Source organism: Neolamprologus multifasciatus, chromosome 20, assembly GCF_963576455.1.
Source record: "Neolamprologus multifasciatus chromosome 20, fNeoMul1.2, whole genome shotgun sequence".
In the NCBI taxonomy this organism is placed as follows: Eukaryota; Metazoa; Chordata; class Actinopteri; order Cichliformes; family Cichlidae; genus Neolamprologus; species Neolamprologus multifasciatus.
In genome coordinates, this window is record NC_140458.1 from 13,149,973 (window position 1) to 13,171,498 (window position 21,526).

At 40.5% G+C, this 21,526-nt stretch overlaps 1 protein-coding gene across 13 annotated transcripts in view; it reads right to left on the minus strand.

Annotated features, from left to right (window-relative positions):
* The window catches only part of tmcc1a (transmembrane and coiled-coil domain family 1a), a 48,118-nt gene extending 28,926 nt beyond the window's left edge, over positions 1-19,192 (minus strand). Inside the window, exons 1-4 of one of the 13 annotated variants that reach the window (XM_085146562.1) lie at positions 19,148-19,192; positions 18,108-18,189; positions 6,115-6,164; positions 4,818-5,104 (exon numbers count right to left, since the gene is read on the minus strand). In XM_085146562.1, the coding sequence (XP_085002688.1) occupies positions 4,818-5,104; positions 6,115-6,136 (309 nt within the window). In that variant the 5' untranslated portion in view covers positions 6,137-6,164; positions 18,108-18,189; positions 19,148-19,192. The other 12 variants (XM_085146553.1, XM_085146554.1, XM_085146564.1 and 9 more) reach the window with 12 other exon arrangements.
* Positions 19,193-21,526: the final 2,334 nt, after the last annotated feature.

A 21,526-nucleotide genomic window follows, 5' to 3' on the forward strand; every position in this document is an offset into this window, starting at 1 on the left:
TAACATGGTGTTAAGAACAAATGGTATGGGTGTAATCAGTCAATCAATTAATCAGCAGTTAATTGTAATTATAGCTCACAGGCTGAGCACCACCTGCAGAACAGCAGGCTTTTAATGGACCTGCTGCTGATTTCCAACACAAGCCTTCTACTCAGTTTAACAGCACTGGCATCAGGGGAGAGATACATTAAACCCATAGTCAGTTTTAGAGCACAGCCAACAGAGTGTTATTGTAAGTGAGTCATAAATGCTCCCTAATAAGCAATAATCAAACACAACATTTACCAATAATTACATCCCTCTGTAACGGCGCCAGTCGACTTCATGCTACCAATCTCACCACTGGAGAATGAGTTACTGTTTAACAAGAGCGAAGATAAAGTGAAACACTGATCACACTGATGGGCTGAATTGCTTAACAGGGAATGAAGGATCAAAAGAAAATCAGTTTACTATAAAGACTGCTGGTATCAAAGAAGTGAGCAAACAATGCTTTATACTTAATCATGAACTGCTTCTGCACATAATAACAGAGTCAGTTTGTTCATTTTGACTGCTCTTCTGAACAAAACTCAAAGAATCCCCAGTTTCTGGCATATTATCAAATAGCAGGAAGATAAAGAAAGGAAGAGAGATGGAAAAATGGTAATGCATGACACAAGTTCAGCTGTGAATGGATCTGTAGCATGGAGACAGGAAGACACATGGTTTTAGTGACTAAACAAGCCAAGTGTGTTTAAGCTTACCTTGGAGTACTGTCTACGAAGACTGAAGCGCTGCACCATCCTGACTGCCTGAGTGACGGACCCACAGCTGGATTCCCTGTTCTACTCCTCTCTGCTGATATCCTACCAAAGTACACACCGCCTCACATAGTACACTCCACACTCATGCCAAAGGCACACATGCTACCATCCTCTCCAAAGATCCATGTGCACACACATTTGTAGTCCACACCGCTTTAGTCATCTACTATGCAAACACAAGTGGGGAGGGGGGTGAAAAAAAGGGAGGGAGAGCAAAAGGAGATAATAACAGCTCAGCCGTGTTGCCCTCTGCTCATATTCACAGTGATCCCCTGAGCAACTCTCTTTCTCTCACAAGATACAGTCACTCAGATAAAATACTCACACCACATGGCTGTCTATACACAAAGGATTTTCAATAAATATACACACACACACTCAGAGAATCTGGAACGCAGATGAAATGAGGTCTTACGTTCACACATGCACACAACCCTCCACATCCTCTTCTGAACACAGGAGTGATTCACACACAGCTCTCACTCATCTAGGACAAGGCAAGGTTGCCTCCTGCTTCCTGTCAGTAGGCTGAAGGGTGGGGTGAAGCGAAGGTGGTGGCAGAGGATGAGAGGAAGGAGGGGGAGATTGGAGAGGAGGAGGAGGAGAAGGAGAAGGAGGAGGGACCAGCTGACTATCTGTATTAACTCTCTCCAGGGACAGAGGAGGGGGACAGGGAGGGAAAGACAGAGGAATAATGAGGGGCGATTGGGGGGGGGGGTTCAGAAAGGGAGAAAGCAAGAAAGAAAAAAGAAGTGCGACGATCAATGAAGAAAATTGATCGTTCACTGAACATCCATCATTCTTGATGCAACACTCAACCTCCACTAGCAGCAGACCTCACACACCTCCAAGGTCAACCACGCTGTTACTATGACAACCTAAGCAGGGCGTAGTCCCAAGAAAGCAAGTTTCAGGGTAACCACGGCGACCGCTCGATAACCTTAATTGCATTGCTGTGTTGTAGTGTGGAGACATGACTATGATGGTAGTTAAGAGAAGAGCCAGACAGGTTATAACCTCTGCCAAGGTCAAGCAGCAGAACTCAGAAAGGTTGATGGTCGTCCATCATAGCAGCAAGACTAATGGAGCACAGATGACTGGCTCTCAGCCTTGCTCTGTCACTCAAGGTGAGGTCATTCATGCAGGAATGAAGTATACTTGGTTTTACAGATGAAGAAAGAGGAGAGGGCTTTACTAAATTTAGCTCACACATTATAGCCTGCCGCTTAATGGGGATATCAAGGCCCACTGGTTTAGACTTACTCCCCACCACTGGATTAAAAGCCAGATAGCCAGATGTCCTTCTGTCTATGACACATTGATGCTTTTTCTTGGCATGGCTTACTTCATTAACCAAAAGGATCAGTCTGGTCTACAACAAACATGAGCTCATAAAGCAAACACTCCCAGCACATGAACCAAGCCCAGTGCTGCTCACAGCAAGAAGGCTGATCTAACAGCGCCCTCTAGTGGTAATGAGAAACAACTGGAGTCAGGAACACCAAAGGTGGTTAAAGTCAGAACTCAAGGTCAGCTTTTACAAGCAAATTAGGAAGATAAAAGCACTTCCATTAAGAAACGGCAGCTAAATGGCTGAAAACAAGCCAATAAAGGAAAAGAAAAATGAATATCAATGGCTTACACATTGTGGGGTCTGCAGTTTTTTGTTTCTTTTTGCACTGTCAATGACAGCAATGTCAATGTAATTAACATAAAAGTTAGGGGATGAGATTTTGTGGTCATTCAACATCGCCTTTTTTTGTGGAATAGAAAAGTGAAAAAGATTTAAGTTTAAGAAACAGACACTGCAGAAATGTCACACCAGTCTACCCTTAATGATCCAGTTACAGAGCAATCAAAATATTGCAAATCTGTTACACAAGTTTTACTTAATAGGTGAATTTTGAAGTTGGTAACTACTGAATTGCAGCAATTATTAGTATTCCTTTCCTCATGCAATCCTCAAAAAAGCCACACCTTACAGTACTTTTGTGAATGAACTTAAAGACAGCACAGTAATAAGGTTGGAAAGTGATTTAACTTTTGGTTATTGCTTAGCAATCCAGGTGGCAACCTAATGAAGTTATTTAAGACAGAAAGTAGAAAGCTGTCTTGACCTTTTGTCATGTACATTCAGTGAAAAGGAATAACAAAGTCTAGTAGTCTTTATTCCTATAGGTTTATCTGAAGTTATTATATTGCTGTAAAACAAAGAGGCAAACAGGTCATAAAATAGTCCCATTTTAGAGGATACTTAATCTGCATCACATAAAATTACTTTCAGATAAACTTTGGAAAGTATGTATACAAATAACAAAGGCTGGATTATGACCTTTATTACTTCAAGTGGATGCATGATAGAAAATGATTTTTTACAATTAAATTAAAACAAGCTACACTCTAGTTGTGTTCATATGGGCATGTATCTATTGTTAATCCTGAGCCTATATTTCAACACTGACTACACCAGCGGTGGAGAACCTGCTTTTCTGGAGCTCATGCAGCTCTTTTGCCCATCTCTTCTGGCTCACTTTGGTTTCGATTTTTTTAACTGAGAAATATGAACATGGAAATTAATTGGATTTTTTTTTTTCAACATTTGAACTTTTATTCATCATTTAAGTGACTGCAAAAATGTGCAGCCAAACCAATTTTAAAGACACACTCAATATGTCTGTGGCCTGATTGTCTTATTCTTTTAGCTTTGATGACCCTCAATTGTCATGGCTGTCATATATTTATATACAATTAAATGACTTCAGTAACCTCAAATCAGCTTACATATGAACTCCAAACAATACGTGGACAGATTTATTCGCTTTCACTGCCTCTGTGTTGGCTTACTGGAGTGCTTGCTCTGTGGCTGGAATTTAGTCAAAATTAAAACTGGACGTGGCTTTTTTTTTCTTATCAAAGATGGACTGAAGGGCAGACCCATATGGAAAAGAAATAGTAAAAACTTATATGATTTACTCATGAAAGTGGCCACTTTCTCATTACTTTCATATATTGTTTTAGTAAGTATCCAAAACATACATGTTTTCACTCTTGTATGCTTTTCATACAAGTTTCACACAAGACAGATACAAACTTTATAAGATTTATATATAAATTTTCCATATGGGGAGATATAGCAATTTTATCAAATTTTGGCCCAAAATTAAATTTTATTCTAAGCTTGTGTATAGATACTCCCACTCTACATGGTCAAGTGCTCCACATCCAGGGAGAGGACATACTCAGAGGTCTCAGTGAGAGGAGAATATAGTACATCGAATAAACGATGGATATTAAAATACGAGTGGTAGGATTCAAAGTGGCCATAATATCTTTATAGTCACTCTTCTTTAAAGGTTGACTCTTTGCTAAAAAATACATGATATTGTTCAGTTTTGTTGGTAATAAATAAGTAAATAAATAAAAGTACATAATAAGTAAACGTTTTTTGATGCTTTAGTTCTGTATTTTTACACATGCAACACAACATATGTTATTATATTATTAAATTAAAAATGCATGCATGCAACAACCCACTGCAGAGTGATCACATGTGGTAAAAGATTTAAATTATTTATTCCTATTACTGAGGTTGATGGGCTAATTTATATTTAATAGGCTGCCACCTCTATTATAATATGTCAAAAGTTGCTTAAAAATGTCTCTCTTGATAGTAAAGTTAGCCAGACCTTGGAGTACACCGTAATATATACACTCTACACGTGTGTGCATGTGTTTTGCTAGCAAGCTAGATATATGGCCTTGAATAATAGCTCAATTTTACTAGAACAATAGTCAGCATTGGGAAAATCCAACAGCAGTAATGAATCAGAGCAGGCCCATCTCAGAGCGTTCACTGTTGAACAGCAGGAAAATTTACATTAGCAGCAAAATGAACCTCAGCTTTTGTTTGACAGTTCACTGACAAATGAGGTCTGACACTACTGAATAGAAAAAAAGAGGCACATCGATAAACTTGTGTAGTGATTATGATTAATGGCTCCTGTCACCTACCCTGTCTGTCTCTTCTGTGGACTGGTAACCTGATGAAAACAATGCATCGCCGCTGGAATATCCTGGGGCAGGGCTGCTGGGTGTGGTATCGGTGGTGGAGGAGGAGCGTGGGCGGCTAATATGCTGCTGCGGATCATGGGTGTAGCGCCGTTGCGGGGCTTGAGGGCTACCTTTCAGAAGAGGATCACGATCTCCACTCCCAGATCCCGACCCAGAACCCTTACTTCGCCGGCTCTGCAGGCTGGTCCCACGCCTCATCATGCCTGCAGCGGCTGAGCCCTGGCCAGCTGCAGAAGGAACCATAGGAGCAGAGAAGATGTCAGAATCAGGACAACAAGACCCTGAGGCATCGTCGGGGGCACAAGGGGAAGTGCCACATGCTGACACCACAGAGGAAGATGAGGAGGATGATGAGGAAGTGATGGTGGAGCGAGAGAGGGAGAGACGTTTACGCTGCTGTTGGAACAGCTGCTTCAAACCCTGGCCAAGAACCCCCATGCTCGCCCTGGCGTTTTGGCTCATCTTAATCAAGGAAGGGTGATCTGACTCGGAAAAGGCCCTCTTCAAACCTGAGCCTTGTGACCCCCTTGTCACAGAACCTGAACTGGGTCCCACCCCCTCTGGCTCCATTTGACTTTTGTCTCCCTGCTGCATATTGTCCTGCTGACTCTTCATGAATAGCAGGGAGAATCTGTCCAATCAAACAACCTGCGAATGCCTCCCTTCCTCTCTGTTAGGCATGCAGATGGTCAGACTAGATCACTGACTGAGGGGGAGAAGACTAGAAAACAGCAGAGATCAGCAGAGGACAATGGAAGTGGTGATTGGACTGTGATGGGAGGGTTGGATCAGCTCATTGGCGGTCAGAGGGATCCAAAAGGGAGCATGCATCTTTGACTCAGGAACAAGTGGTCATTCTGGTCTAACAGAGAGAAAGGAGATGAATTATGAGTGGATGAAAAGTTACCTAGATCCAGGTGCAAACCCTGACTTTCACATACACAACATTTGCATCTTAACATTTTTGTTCCAGTGTTTGATAATAATTGATATTATTTCAATGTCGATATGTCATTATCAATTATTGGGTAGGAATAAAGTAAATTAAACTAGCACAAGTAGAATAACACAAAAGAGGCAAAAAGATGAAAAATATAGAATAAATAAATGTGCATGTTAAGATTATAAACAGCCTGGATGGGATGCAATCAGAATAGTAAAAAAAGGAGGAGATAAAAAGAGGAGTGAGAGAAGGGGAAAAAAGATGATGACTAACATCAGAAGAAGAAAAACCCACCTACCATCAGCCAAACTGTCATTCTAATGTGACTCACTCGTCTGGGTTACCTAAGAGGAAGATGGACAGATGGAAAAAGACCAAAGATTGAATCATTTTTAAGATTCAGAACTTCAATCATCAGTCGTTGACCTTATAAGAAATATCAGCACCGCTTCCTGATTCCAATCCGCTACCGTGAATATGTACGCTCCACTGAACAGAAGACACAAACACATGCAAACACTGTATGTTTGCATGTGTTTGTGTGCTTCTCAAGGAAGTAATTTCAAATCCCCAAAGGCATTCTCTCCTTGCCCTGAGGAAGTATCGAGGGATAAGGATTTCCTCAGCAGAAACAACATATAGAGTAGTGTCACAGAGTGCATGATATCCTGCACCGTCTGACACAATACAAGCCATTGGCAAAACTAACAGAGAAGACACCTGCTAAAATAGAAGGAGTCTTCCTGAGCAACCTTATTGGTTGATCAGTGATCACCTCATAGATGGGGAGGCAGCCTGAGTCTCCCTGCAGCATGAAAAGCTGCTCCCATTAAGGACAGCAAAACAAGCAAGCAAGTCTAGAACATTCAAAACCCTGGGGAGGCACAGCTATATACCCAAACTATATCATTCCTTTAGCTGCACTGCCTGCCCATAAAGAATAACGCAAGGTTTATCAGACAGGCACACACATTCACTCACACACATCTCACAACAGACAGAAGGGGGTGGAGGATGAAGCTACATGCAAGTGTCATATCAGTTCTTGCAACAGCTACACTGTCACTGCCAAAATAAGATGCATTCATGCACATAAAAACATTCCATTCAATTCAGCAAGGTAAAACGCATGCACACAGATGCTTTTACTTTCTCTGCCTAAATCTTATCTCTTAGCTCGACTGACAGATTCAGGCCAGAGGGTTCTAATATCATTAATTTGGAGGCTATGAGTTGTTATAGGATGGTGCCAATCAGTTAAGTGCAACTGTTGCCTGCCAGAGAGAGAGAGAGAAAGTGAGAGTGAGAGAGTGTGAGACGGGTGTTAAGCAGGTTTATTTTAGTCACCTGAGTGCTGGCTGCTGGCTGTTCTCATAATATTGTTGTGCTAACTATGGTCTTTAAATTTATTACTTACAATTTTTACGCTGGCACGCATTCCATAGTACATAATAATATCAAATGATTGCAATATCCAATCCTGCCGGGAATAATTAACTTTACACCTCTTATTAAATTAAAAAATATAAATATTTGATCATAGAATTCAGTTCTTAACAAGCAACTTTCTTCAGCTGATCTCATGTGGATACAGTCTTCCCATGATGAGACTAAATATGAGACTGAATAAAGACACATGATGACGTGCTCGAAATATGTTGTTTTCTATGCAACCAAGCTTACCACCTGAGCTGTTTCTCACAGAAGGTGACAAGTTATGCAGAAGCTGTACACCATACTCAATAATACATGCATATTTGAAGACAGATTCGCGCATGCATCGTCCGCTGGCACAGTGAGCGACAAGGAAGTGTGAATCACTGATGATGAAGCATTACATTTCTTTCAGAACTTGCGAGTAAAGGCATAAAAGTCAATCCCATCCTGAAGCTGAAGCTGAAGTCTTGTTTCAACCCCGGTACCCATCCATCCATCCATCCATATTAATAAATCCCCTTCTTCATCCCCAGGCTGATCCCAACTGCAGGATTGGGTGTTTTCTTGATTGCCTGCGGTTTCATAATCACACCAAATCCTCTTTGAGGAGTCTTTAGAGGACAACGCTTTATTGTCAGACTTGATGCGTACGCTTGCATCTTTGTTCAGTTTTAGCAAGCCTTGCCAATCTACCTTTAAGAAGAGAGAAAATACGAACACCAGATGGATCTTTAAAAGCAGCTGTGTTCTTCTGACATAATCTACTTCATTTCATGACTGTATACTGACCAGGATACTGCAAGAAATTGTTTGTGAAAATATGTATTTTGATTACTCACCACATAATAATGATTATCAGTGATTAACAGCGTCAGTGACAACCAGGGGCAGCAGCCTGTGTGAGTCAGCATGTTGCTCAGAGATTCTGCGACGCTGCCAAAGGTAAATCACAAATCACCACATGAACAATGGCCTCTCTGGAACTCTGTCACCCTCACTCAGTCCCTCACATAAATACACACACACATTCTTGTTCACAGCACTGTGTCTCACACCAGTCCACTGAGCTGCCATTTGTCCTCTTCTCATTTGCCAGCTTAACTGGAGAAATGGAGGAAAAAGCTCGGCTCAACCTGACTCAGTTTAAGAAATGAAAGATATTGTGATAAACACATAAAAAACTATAATCTTCTATTGAAGTTTCTCTTTCGCTCTGTTCAGTTGGTCTGCTTGGCAATATATTGCATACTGTGCTGTAAATGTTCATTTAAGCTCTGGATAGAAAACAGCTGCAGAATCATTCAGACAAAATGACTTTATAACACAGATTCACCACCAGTTTGCGAAAAATGATACCCATTATTGTTATTATTACACAAAAATATTATTTAAAAAGGGCTGGAGCTCAAGAGCGATAACACTGAGAGCTACAGAAAGTTAAATGATAAAACAGACAATCTGCAAATAAGCAAAATGTGAGAAAAATGTTTTTTTCAACAGCTCCATAATTGAAATATCGACATTTAATGAGGACTTTGCCGTTAAATTTTGTTCCTAAACAGGACATTGTGCATGAAGAACCCAAAGCAGAGGTCAATCTGGCTCGCATTCACTGACACTGAAGCAGCCATGTTGTTGTTCATTGCTGAACATACAGTTGGTGGACTCAAAATATGGCTATAGCTTAAACAAGCAAATGCAGTGTTTCCAGAAGAGTCTGAGAGCTGGCGTGGAATAGACCGCTCTTTGTTCGCTCTGAGCTCACACATACAGGCCCATTGCTGCTCTTTGTGCTGTGCCTCTTTCACTGACAGACACACATCAATAAGAGTGGAATTAGGCCAGAGAGTTCGCTTGGTGTTTGTGTTTGCGTGCGTGGACAAATATGTGCGTGCATGCTTGCATCAGACAGAGACAGAGAAGGAAGACAACGGAAAAAAAAAGATAGCAAGGATTATACTGGGTACAAGTGGATGTATCTACATGTGTGTTTGTGTGTGATGCATTTGACCGATGGAAAATGGACCATATCTCATTCAACAGCTGTATAATGTCAGCATAGCCAGGAAACAGGAACAATCATTATTCTATTCATGTGTGCGTGCATATGTGTGTGTGGTTGGGTGGCAGAGAATAGCACAGTTGTGTCAGCTGTGACAGTGAAGGAGATGACTTCAGCACACTGCACAAAGTGTGATAAGAGAGACAACTCTTTGTATCAACACAGAGAGAGTGTGTAAGCGAGAAAAGAGAGACAGAGGGTTACACAGTCAGTGGAACGGGCCCGACTGAATCAAAGGCATCCGTGGCGTGTTTCGTCTGGTCGTGTCAGGTTCAACCCAGGTGCTCAGTACAATGTGTCTAAATGAGAAGGTGTACAGCAGGTAGTTCTATTAAAAAGGCAGACACAACGCCCAATTGTGCAAGATGAAACCCTCGGGAGGCTCTGGTGCCAAAGTTGTTCTCAGCTTTCCAGGAATAGGACAAACAGGAAGATGTGCAATCATCTGTTACTGCTGTTACTATCTGTTTACTTAATGACACAAGAGGCTGTCACTGGACAATGGCACCTTGTATCTGAATTAATGGTCATAAAGCAGCTTCACGCGACTGTTGTTGTGATGTGGTGCTGCATAAATAAAATTGAACTGACTTAACATAATCTTTACACACTACTCACAAATATGTAATGAATGGTAAAAAAAAAAAAGCAAAATCGAGTGTACTTCATAATCTACCTTAATAATCTACCTTAATACCTCCAATATAGCAGTTTTTATACCTTCTAAAGACAAAACCCTCTGTTACCAAACTGACTCTTATTAAAAATAAATGAAAAGAAAATGTTAAAAGAAAACCTCCAACACATGCATTCGCACACACACACACAACGGGAACACGACAAACAGCAGGTGGTATTCGGGTAATAGTCGAGCATGTAACAGGTTGTGAGGCGGAAAGCTTCAAATAAAAAGAACAGCAAAGAACAGGGGAGCCATTATGTTGGTCTTTTGTGACTGTACAGGGCCATAAATACCATTATATCGCTGAGGTATAGCTTGCACAACCACGCTAGCCAATGAACAAATCTAGGCAGCAAAGCAGTGATGTGGAAGAAAATTGAAGATGAGCAGTGAGTCATGATCAGGTTGCTGGTTTAACATTATGCTGAATGATGTCATAGGTTTACTGAGGAAGCCTTGTTTAAGGGACACCTCTGCATCTGTGTTCAACACCACAACAAGTGCCTGAATGAATTATTTACAGCACCCATGGCACTGATAGTCACACTGATATTTACTACAACACCGGTGTGTCTAACCAGTATAGGTACTGAGGATCTCATTCTCTTGCTGTTTACTAATAAGACAGATGTTGTCATAAGACGGTTTCCAATCTATGTAAAATATTTCAAGCCCTATAATATGGCCTTCACTTTCTAACCTGATAGGTGTTTAACAGTAGTAATACATTCAACTTGGCCAACATGTCTCGTATTTCCTCAGCTCTGGCAGGTCGTCATCAGCTGTCAACAGGCTGGAAACCACCTACACATGACCTGAAATCTCATACCAGAGGCTGTGTTAAAGGCACACACCCATAAGGAATGGTAAGGGGAATGCATGTCAGGATCAATGCACACTTTGTGCAGCTGAAAAGCTAAATCTGCCAGGTCATCAGTGTGTAGGGCATCTCACTACAGCTGAGAGCAATTTTATGCATTCAGAAACCATTTGCATTATTACACATCTTAAGGCAAATCTCTGGCCCCGGGTAACCAGACACCCTTTAGCCCACTAGAGGTGTTATTGGGGATCAGCATATATAAGCCGTGGCTTTGAATCTTTTACTCTGACCATGGCATCAGGCTCCGCGCGTAGGCTGTGGGTCAACAATATTAAGTTTACACTGCAGGAGGAGACTTAAGCTGAAAGATGAAAGCCCTCCTAACCTTCCAAACTTAACACGAAGGCTTGTAATGATTGCCATCTAAATTCAAGAAGATGTAAACAAACTAAAATGAAGAGAAGGGGGGAAAACATCCATATTTTATTTATTAACACTTATTTAACCATGAACTGAACCTCTTGAGATTAGGTGTGTGTCCAGACCCAGATAGGCCATATTGTCTTATGTTGTTCAACTTCAAACATGAGCATCAGAATGCGTAAGAAAGGTGATTTAAGTGACTTTGAACGCAGCCTGGATGTGCCCGATAGGTTGGTTTGAGCATTTCAGAAACTCCCTCATAACCATTTCTAGAGTTTATAGAGAATGTTCTCAGTTCTCTGAGAAAAAAAATGATCAGACTGCTTTAAACAATGGTTCACCAAAATGCCTGGTCTGATGACTCTTGATTTCTGCTGTGACATTCACATGGTAGGGTAAGAATCTGATGTAAACAACATTAAACCAGGCATCAGTCCTGGCTTTTATCAGTGATATCATTTTTTGACATACTTTGGGCCCCTTAATGCCAATCTAGCATTACTGAAGCACCACTACCTGAGTATTGCTGCTAAAAATGTCTATCTATGTATAACCAGCGTACCAATCTTGTCATGGCTGTTTTCAGCAGGATAACTTGCCATGTCTCAAAGCTCAAATCATCTCAAACTGGTTTTGTGCACATGACAATGAGTTTGCTGTACGTGAATGGCTATCCCAGTCACAGATTTCAGTCCAGCAGAGAACCTATGGGATGTGGTGGAAGTGGAGATTTGCATCATGGATGTGCATCTGACAAATCCGCAGCAACTGGAGAGGCTATCATGTCAACATAAAGCAAAATTTCTAATGAATGTTTACAGAAATTTGTTGAATCTATGCCACAAAAAACGTTCCACCACTTGTGCTCAGGAGGAGGATACTGTTACGGGAAAGGAAACTTAAAGACACCTTTCGATATGTCCACTGAATTTGTTTAAATGTGGACAGCTAAAACCTTATACTAGTTTAAGATTAACTTTATCAAAAAGGGACTGTAACATATCACCATGGGGTTTATTAGCTAAGTTGGGACAGGGACAAGTTGATTGGTATCTAACAACTGCTTTAAGAGAAATTTAGAAAATAAATAAGTTATCCTTTAACATTAAAACAAGGACCTCAGACACGTTTTAAAGTGCAACCTCTTGTGATTCCACGTGACCTCTGGCTCTTTTCTCCCTCTGCCTTCAAACAGGAAGGGATCAGAGGGAAACAGGCAGCTTGTTGCCACTAGAAACCACAGCCTTTATAAAGGAATTTCACCTTCACTCTGGAAGTGTGGGAGTCAGTCCCACTGGGAAGAACAAACTCAGTCCGTCCACAGTTACAGCATTATTTTTGAACATGAACCCCTGGTAGCATCAGAGACTTACTGTAAAAAAAAAATTATCTACATTAAGCTGCATATGATACCTCTGCTGCTCTGTGGGCTTTCAAACAGCAGACGGAGGCAGAAGAGGGTGAGAGTGGGTGAGTGTGGGTCTATGAGACAGAGAGGGAAAAAAAAACATAGTGTTTCTTATCTGAGACTAACTTTGTATTTAGAAAAGGCTCAACCTGTTGTTGAGAGAAGAGAGCCAAATCACTGCGCAAATGATGCTGAGAGTGTTTAGACTCCAAGGGGCTGAAAAAAGGGGATTATGTGAATCCTTTTGAATCCCTTACTAATCATTTTTGATGCATCTGTTTAGAAAAAGGGACAAAGAGACTTAAAGCTGTGCAACACAACGCTACAAAGCCAACATTAGATGATGGGGCATCTGTTGTTATGTTAGTTATCCTTTGGCAACGACACTGACTAGGGGTACATAAACCCAATATAAATTTTTTTAGAAGAGCATTAGTGTTTTAACACAGTCCATCATGCAAATAGATATAATGGTGATAATCTTAACCAGCAGCGCGATGAATGAGTACAGCTTTATTGATTACTTGATTAAACACTTAGTCAGTCTAAATCACTTTTTACTACAAATAAAATATATTGTTGGTGATTTTAGACAAAAGATGACATATCAAAAAATCACTAAGTAAAAGTATAATTTTAATCAGGTTTAATCAAGGAACAATAGAGTTGTTAGTTGCAGCCCTGGCATACATCCATTTCCCTCTTGCAATACACACTTCTGTCCTGCTGCCCTCACCAGCTGAATGACACAGGTTCAGCAACAAAGGCATGATTGCTCACCATTTCCCTGCTTGCCGATGGTACTATACAGACTTCTAATTGAATGATTATGTTTGAAGTGTGTCACTATTTCTGCACAGCATATTCATCTGCAGCAGAGAGCAACAATTAATAATCAGACACCAATTCTTTTTCTGTGCTCAGTTAATTGTAAATGTTGCCAAATATTCTAGAACACATAAGCACCCATTCATAACTCATCTGTGTAACTTGTTGTGTGACAAATAAAATTTGAATTTGAATTTGAATGTTGGCATAGCGTAACTACATAAGTGCTATATGTACAGTATATACAGTTACTTATGAGCTGCTAGATACAACCTTAGCACAGGGCTAACGCTGTACTCATACATGTAGGGTCAATTTACGGACTTATGTATTTGATTTGGGACAAAAAATGAGAACACCCAAAATAAAAGTAGCACATTCAATCAAGCACTGTAGCAATTTTTTAATTTTTTAATTAAAGGTATAGCATGTAAAATTTTCACATAAAAAATATCTACAAACAATGATACAGATATTATGTTTTGTTGACTTGTGTCATTTATCCAAAAATTTCCACTTAAATTGAACGTGTCATTTCATTGTGTTCCCTTGTCAGTGGCATCAGACATTTTTACTTGTGTATGATGCCATTACAACAATGTTTAACATTGTTAAACATCATAAAGTTATTTCATGTATGACTGTTTTGACCACAAATAACACCAGGATGCGCCAACATAACATTAACTACATTAGCCAATGGGTTGTTATGAACAGATGAGTCATATAATAGTAGCACTGAGCTACAATCGTGAAGTTAGTCACACTTTTACTATTAACTATTTTTACACATTGGAAACAACCCGGAAACTGTAAAACACAGACTTAAAAATATTTTTTCTACAAAGGATGTACAGTACTGTGGAAGACTTGAGCCACTTCTTTTTTTTTTTTACTTTACTTCCAAAAAGGCAGACTCTCCTGTAATTTTTAAAGTGGTCTTAAGCAACAGTTCTCCAGGATTTCTGACAGCTGTTTAGAGTTTTTCTTTTGACATTGGCTGCTTTTTACTCATTTTCAGTCCAGTCTTCATACCCGAATGACTTTGTTTTTGTTTGTTAAGCTACTTGACACTAATCTGTGAATCATTTACACATCAAAAAAGCACTTAACTCATAAGCCACACCAGTGTTGTGCCTACACATAACAGACAACTTAAAAAAAGAGTCAAAATTGTATCTTTGAGAATTTTGTTAGGAGCTTGTTGTAAAAACACCAAATGTGTTTGTTTTTTCAGTTGCATCTACTAACAATGCCAAGATTATTCCAAACAGCTACAGTGGGGCAAAAAAGTATTTAGTCAGCCACCGATTGTGCAAGTTCCCCCACTTAAAATGATGACAGAGGTCAGTAATTTGCACCAGAGGTACACTTCAACTGTGAGAGACAGAATGTGAAAAAAAAATCCATGAATTCACATGGTAGGATTTGTAAAGAATTTATTCATAAATCAGGGTGGAAAATAAGTATTTGGTCAATAACAAAAATACAACTCAATACTTTGTAACATAACCTTTGTTGGCAATAACAGAGGTCAAACATTTACTATAGGTCTTTACCAGGTTTGCACACACAGTAGCTGGTATTTTGGCCCATTCCTCCATGCAGATCTTCTCAAGAGCAGTGATGTTTTGGGGCTGTCGCCGAGCAACACGGACTTTCAACTCCCGCCACAGATTTTCTATGGGGTTGAGGTCTGGAGACTGGCTAGGCCACTCCAGGACTTTCAAATGCTTCTTACGGAGCCACTCCTTTGTTGCCCGGGCGGTGTGTTTTGGATCATTGTCATGTTGGAAGACCCACCCTCGTTTCATCTTCAAAGTTCTCACTGATGGAAGGAGGTTTTGGCTCAAAATCTCACGATACTTGGCTACTTTGGTTTCATCTGATCCCATGACATTCTCCCAATCATCTGCTGTATCATCCATGTGCTCTCTGGCAAACTTCAGACGGGCCTGGACATGCACTGGCTTCAGCAGCGGAACACGTCTGGCACTGCGGGATTTGATTCCCTGCCGTTGTAGTGTGTTACTGATGGTGACCTTTGTTACTTTGGTCCCAGCTCTCTGCAGGTCATTCACCAGGTCCCCCCGTGTGGTTCTGGGATCTTTGCTCACCGTTCTCATGATCATTTTGACCCCACGGGATGAGATCTTGCGTGGAGCCCCAGATTGAGGGAGATTATCAGTGGTCTTGTATGTCTTCCATTTTTTGATGATTGCTCCCACAGTTGATTTTTTCACACCAAGCTGCTTGCCTATTGTAGATTCACTCTTCCCAGTCTGGTGCAGGTCTACAATTCTTTTCCTGGTGTCCTTCGAAAGCTCTTTGGTCTTGGCCATGGCGGAGTTTGGAGTCTGACTGGTTGAGGCTGTGGACAGGTGTCTTTTATACAGATGATGAGGTCAAACAGGTGCCATTCATACAAGTAACGAGTGGGGGACAGAAAAGCTTCTTACAGAAGACGTTACAGGTCTGTGAGAGCCAGGGATTTTCTTTGTTTGAGGTGACCAAATACTTATTTTCCACCCTGATTTACGAATAAATTCTTTACAAATCCTACCATGTGAATTCATGGATTTTTTTTTTCACATTCTGTCTCTCACAGTTGAAGTGTACCTCTGGTGCAAATTACTGACCTCTGTCATCATTTTAAGTGGGGGAACTTGCACAATCGGTGGCTGACTAAATACTTTTTTGCCCCACTGTATTAGCTTAAAGCTTACACATATTTCTGCATTTTGTGTGCCGTGTCCCTAAAACACTTGGGGAAACTGGATAAGTGGAGGACAAAAAGACAGATTTTTAGGCCCAAACTATCTACAGCAGATAAACAGTATCTGAAAATCGCATCCTTAAGAAATAAGAAAAAAATCCAGAAAAGACTTGACATAGGACCTGGGAGATACATCTGGCCCTTCAGTTGATCCATCAACTGATGACCAATGGCTCATCAGAAAGGGTCAGTGGGAGGGTGGCTGTCAAGAGGCCATTCTTAAGGAAGAGAAGCAGGGAGAAAAGGCTAAGGCATGCCAGATTACACAACACCTGGGCTGAAAATCAGTGGCAACAGGTCTTATGGGGAGATGAATCCAAATTTTTTATTTTCTTTTAAAATGTCATTGTTATTATAGACATTCAGGAGAGAGGGTTAGCTGCCAATCAACCATCTGTAAACATGGTGGAGTCTCTGCCATGGTTTGGGACTCCATTTCAGTCAGTGGTGCTGGAGATTTTGTTAAAATTGATGATACTATGAATACAGAAAAGTGTTGTACGGTGCAATGCCATATGGTAAGCATCTCATTAGCAACAGAATTATTTATCAGCATGACAATGATATCAAACACACTGCCAATGGAGTAAACACATACCTGGCTTAAAAAAAAAAACAACACACACATATAATGAGAACTTCAGTCATGGATTGGCCTCCCACAAGCCCAGACCTTAACATTATTGAAGCATTGTGAAATAGCCGTGACAGAGATTAGAATAAAAGGCAGCCAACATCCAAAGAGCTTTGAATGCCATCCAAGAAGGCTGGAGAACTAGTCCTGAAGACTACCATTAACATATGCTTTTTTGGTCTTTTAAAACACAAGATGTTTTAAACACTTGTGGAGGTACTTCACTCTACAACAAAAATCACACAGTGTCTTTTGTTATCTTTTTGACTGAGCAATCCTTAGCAGCAGAACAGTCACAGCAATACTGAAACTAGAAACAAATGACATTGAAATAAGGGACAGTTGTGGATGTATTACTGTCATGTAGAACAATAACTAAAATATAACAGGAAGTTATTTTAGTTATTGATCTTGCTAAGTTATCGATCGCATCCAATTTGAGTTAGAACCATATACATTCAAGGAAACTTTTTTTTAAATGACGGGACGTTACACACCAGTGTATCAACACCAAAAGCAAGACAGCAAAAAAGCCTCTTATTTTTTCTATCAGAAAAATCTCTTCTTTACAGCACTCATGCATAACTTTACAACAGTCCAATTCATTTTATCTTTCTGATCCAACGTCTGCAGCTTTGCTGTAGGAAATGCAGCCTTCCTGCATGCATAGCCAATTAATAAACCCCTGTGACAGCCAGACAAGAATAAAGCAGCCTGTGTTAATCTTGTGACCTGATCTAGTATAGGCACATCTACACCACATCCTAAGCTGAGGTGTTACACTAAACTGTGCTAAGATCAGAGGAGGCAGGATTTACATCTATAGAAGGCAAGGAGCTGTATTGTGTAAGCATTGTGAAAAATAAACACAAAGACACACGCACTCACACATACACAAAAAAGCAATACAAACATGTTAAACTCATAAAATAACTCTAAATTCTAAGCTCCCAATAGGGAAGGCGCAATGTGAGTGAAGCAGGAACAGGAGGAGGAGGAGGGCAACGTCATCGTGGTGGTCTGACCATCCGAGTGAGACATGAATGGCTGTGTTAGCAGTGCCCTGAAGGGGCAGCCAAGCTCTCAGCCATTTAGCAGAGTAAGCTGAACAGATAGTGGGATACATCATGTCACACCAAACCCTTCCAACCCTCTACATCCCTGCAGAGACAGATTCACCTATCAGTATAAATGAGAAATGTTTGAAAACAAACCTTTCAGTCCATTATAATGACACCGGAGTGGTCTTCCTTCACTGCAGAGGAGATGAGGACCTGCTACATCAGCCCCACGGGTCTTCAACAAAGAACACAAAAAGTGAGGTGGAAACTGTAATCCTCTAAACGCTTCCTTGGCACATCACTGCTTCTCCCTGCCTGAGTATACGCCTGTGCAGTGCGTGTGTATGGGTGTCTCTGTCTGTCTCCTAGACACTGATAATAATAGGCTGCAGGGGGGGGGGAATGCACCTCTGCAAAGAATACTAGGCTTCAGACTTAATGAGTCTACAGATATCCATCCTTATCAGACCATGAAACGTCTTTAGGACATCAGTCTGCATTAGAGAAAAACTGACTGAAATTTGATCGAGTGAGAGGTCCTGGCTAATATCTCAAGGCACAGAGGTGCATTAATATGACAGCTGGATAATAAATTAAAAGTTAATTAACTGGGATTAAGATCCTACCATCAACTTTACAAGCAATAAAGCAAATGATACGATGTTACCATAATGGCAGGTGGAAATTTTTAACTCTGTTACGCTGCTTATTTCCTGCTACACAAGACAAACCTACTGTACAAAACTACAGTATCCCACATATTTAATTATATTCTTATTGACCGCCTCCCTTCAAAAAACAAAACAAAAACAAATAACGCTCACATACAAACACTAATGAAGAAATCACGGAGATGAAATATATAGCGATCATTACGAAAGATAAGTCGAAAAATTCCGAGTTGAGCAACATTTAACGCAGAGACAAAGTTTCTTGCGTAAATAAGTAAAAATAAGCTTCTAATATCGTTCAAATATTAGTTCAGTGCCGGTGTAGTGCTGTCAGTAAGCGACAGCAGTGTGTTAACGGACTCAGGTTGACAGTCCCGTTAGTGTGTCCTTACACAGAGCTGGTAATACGAGGCAATTTCCGCACCGACACTCTTACGGAGACCCAAAACGTATCACAGACACGCACAAACTGACCGTAAAACAACCCCAAAAAACTCGACTAAAAATATATTTCACACTTACATGGGTGGTCGCAAACTGTTGGAGCTGACGTTCAACGAGCAACACCCCTACTCCGAGTGCCCTCCACCCCTCGGCGCGCCCGCCCTCTCCCGGCTGACGTCATGGCGTAATACGTAACCCAGCGGGAAAGAAAACAGAAAACTGTGTTAGTAAAGATGACTCACTCGCATGTTTGAAAACTGACACATTATATTGTTACAAAAAGCTTGTGGGAACAAGTCCATTAGAGCCCCGTGTTTTGCTACAAGCAAGCGAAACGCCACTCTTGTTTGTTGTGTTCTTGTTACTCAAAAGCGTCATCTACAGCACACTTAGGGTTACAAGGTTATTATAGCTAACAAAAGCTAGATCTGAAACAAAGTTACCCCAAAAAGTAGGTGTAGTGAAATATGCATATCACTGTCTGACAGGAGTGAGAACTATACCATGTCGTTGCAGTCCTGTGGTTCATTCAGTGATTAACAGCGCATCTTAAACCAGAGTATTCATGATGACTCATACTGGGTTATTATGAGTTGGAAAATATGTCTGTTAAATTGAGTACGGAAAGCTGCAAAAACAAAAACATTTCTTTCAATGAAGATAATTCAATGTAAATAGCTCATATCATATGTATCATTACTGTTCTGCTGGTGACTTACAAGGTGCTTGTGTGGTATGGCAACAGTAGCTGTTACGAGGCTCTGCAAAGAGACATAAGAACCACAGAGAAAATACCATACACACATCTCCCTACTTTGCAAGACACCTACATCCTCCGAGGTGTAGGTGTACACTCATACCAGTCAGCACACAAACAGTTTGAACTTTCCTCTCAAAGATACAGGTCTACAGAGATACATACAAGTACATACCTCAAAGCTATTACCACACTGAACCCAGGATTGAACTCACCCACTTTATAGACAGGCCGTGCAATTGTGCAGGTTTATATTTAGCACTATGATTTATTTATTAGCTCTAGCCCATGCAATACACTCTTTTATGTAATTCTACAATTGCCTATGCCTGTGGTGCATCTGTGAGGCCGTTTCAGGCAATGCACCGTAACTTCACTGTAATCTGTACATCATGCAGTGACAATAAAGTAATTTTGTATTATCTTAGTTTGTCTTTCAGATAAGCGTAATAAAATGGCAGCAATAAAATACTGAAAATAGAGTAATGTTTTCACAGTCATATTAAAAACAAGAACAAGTTCCCGATGAACGTGTGAGCACTTGTTAAGGTAGCAAATGAGCTTCGTATAGTGTCTAAGGGCACACTCATTCTGTACTTTTCTCTCTAGATCTCAGTGCAGCATTTTATACTGCTGACCACAATATGTTACGCCAAAGATTAGAGTGAACTGTAAGCATTACAGGTATTGTGCTGCAGTGGTTTGAATCATATATGTCTAATAGACTCCAGTTTGGTCATGGGGACTCTTCTTCACACACAAAGGTTTATTATGGAGTTCCACAGGGTTTTGTACAAGGACCAATTCTATTTACATTATACATGTTTTCCTTAGGCAGTATCATTCGAAAGTACAACATACTTAAACTGGCATAATGGGTCTAGGTGACCTCTGGTTAAAAATCTTAGAAACATGGTGTCTAACCAGATACTTACTCTGAATGGCATTGCCTTTGGCCTCCAGTATTCCTCAACACTGTGAGGAATCAGTGTCTTTATTAAACAAATATGACTGCTTTCTTGTATTTGTGCAATATCTCTAAAATTAGAAATATCCTGTCTCAAAGTGATGCTTAAAAACTAGTTCATGCATTTATTGCTTCCAGTCTATTACTATTGTAATCCATTACTGTCAGGCTGTCATAAAAACTCCCCGAAAGCCTTCAGTTGATCAAAAATGCTCAAGCGGAAGTACTGACAGCCCATCAAGTACCACAACATGGGAAACCCCCATGATAAACAGCTGGAGGCTTTCCATGATGGACCTAGTGTCTTCTTCGCTGACCTATTTTCACCACTTTCCATTTAATCTTTGTTATTATTCATTTCTGGCTTACTTCCACAGTGTGTCAGAGTTCGTCCTTCTCACTGTCGCCAATATCTTGTTCATAGGGGTTATTTGACTGTTGGGAATTTTCAGTAAACCACTGACACACTAAAGTAAACCACTGACACACTAAAGCCATGGTGATTACTTTGTGGAAGCAAAAATTAGACTAAAATATATATTTTCTTAGCTAAAATAACAAAACTTTGAATATTTTGCTTTCTTCACTCATCTGCTGGATTGTTCACTGAGGAGCAATGTGTTGACCCCTAGGCACTTGAGCACTAGGGGTCTCTGTTTTCTTCAAGAATGTGCAGGTCTATGTCATGCAGCTGCTGTTTAGGTCATGTGAACAACGTCTGGGCCTAGTGGGC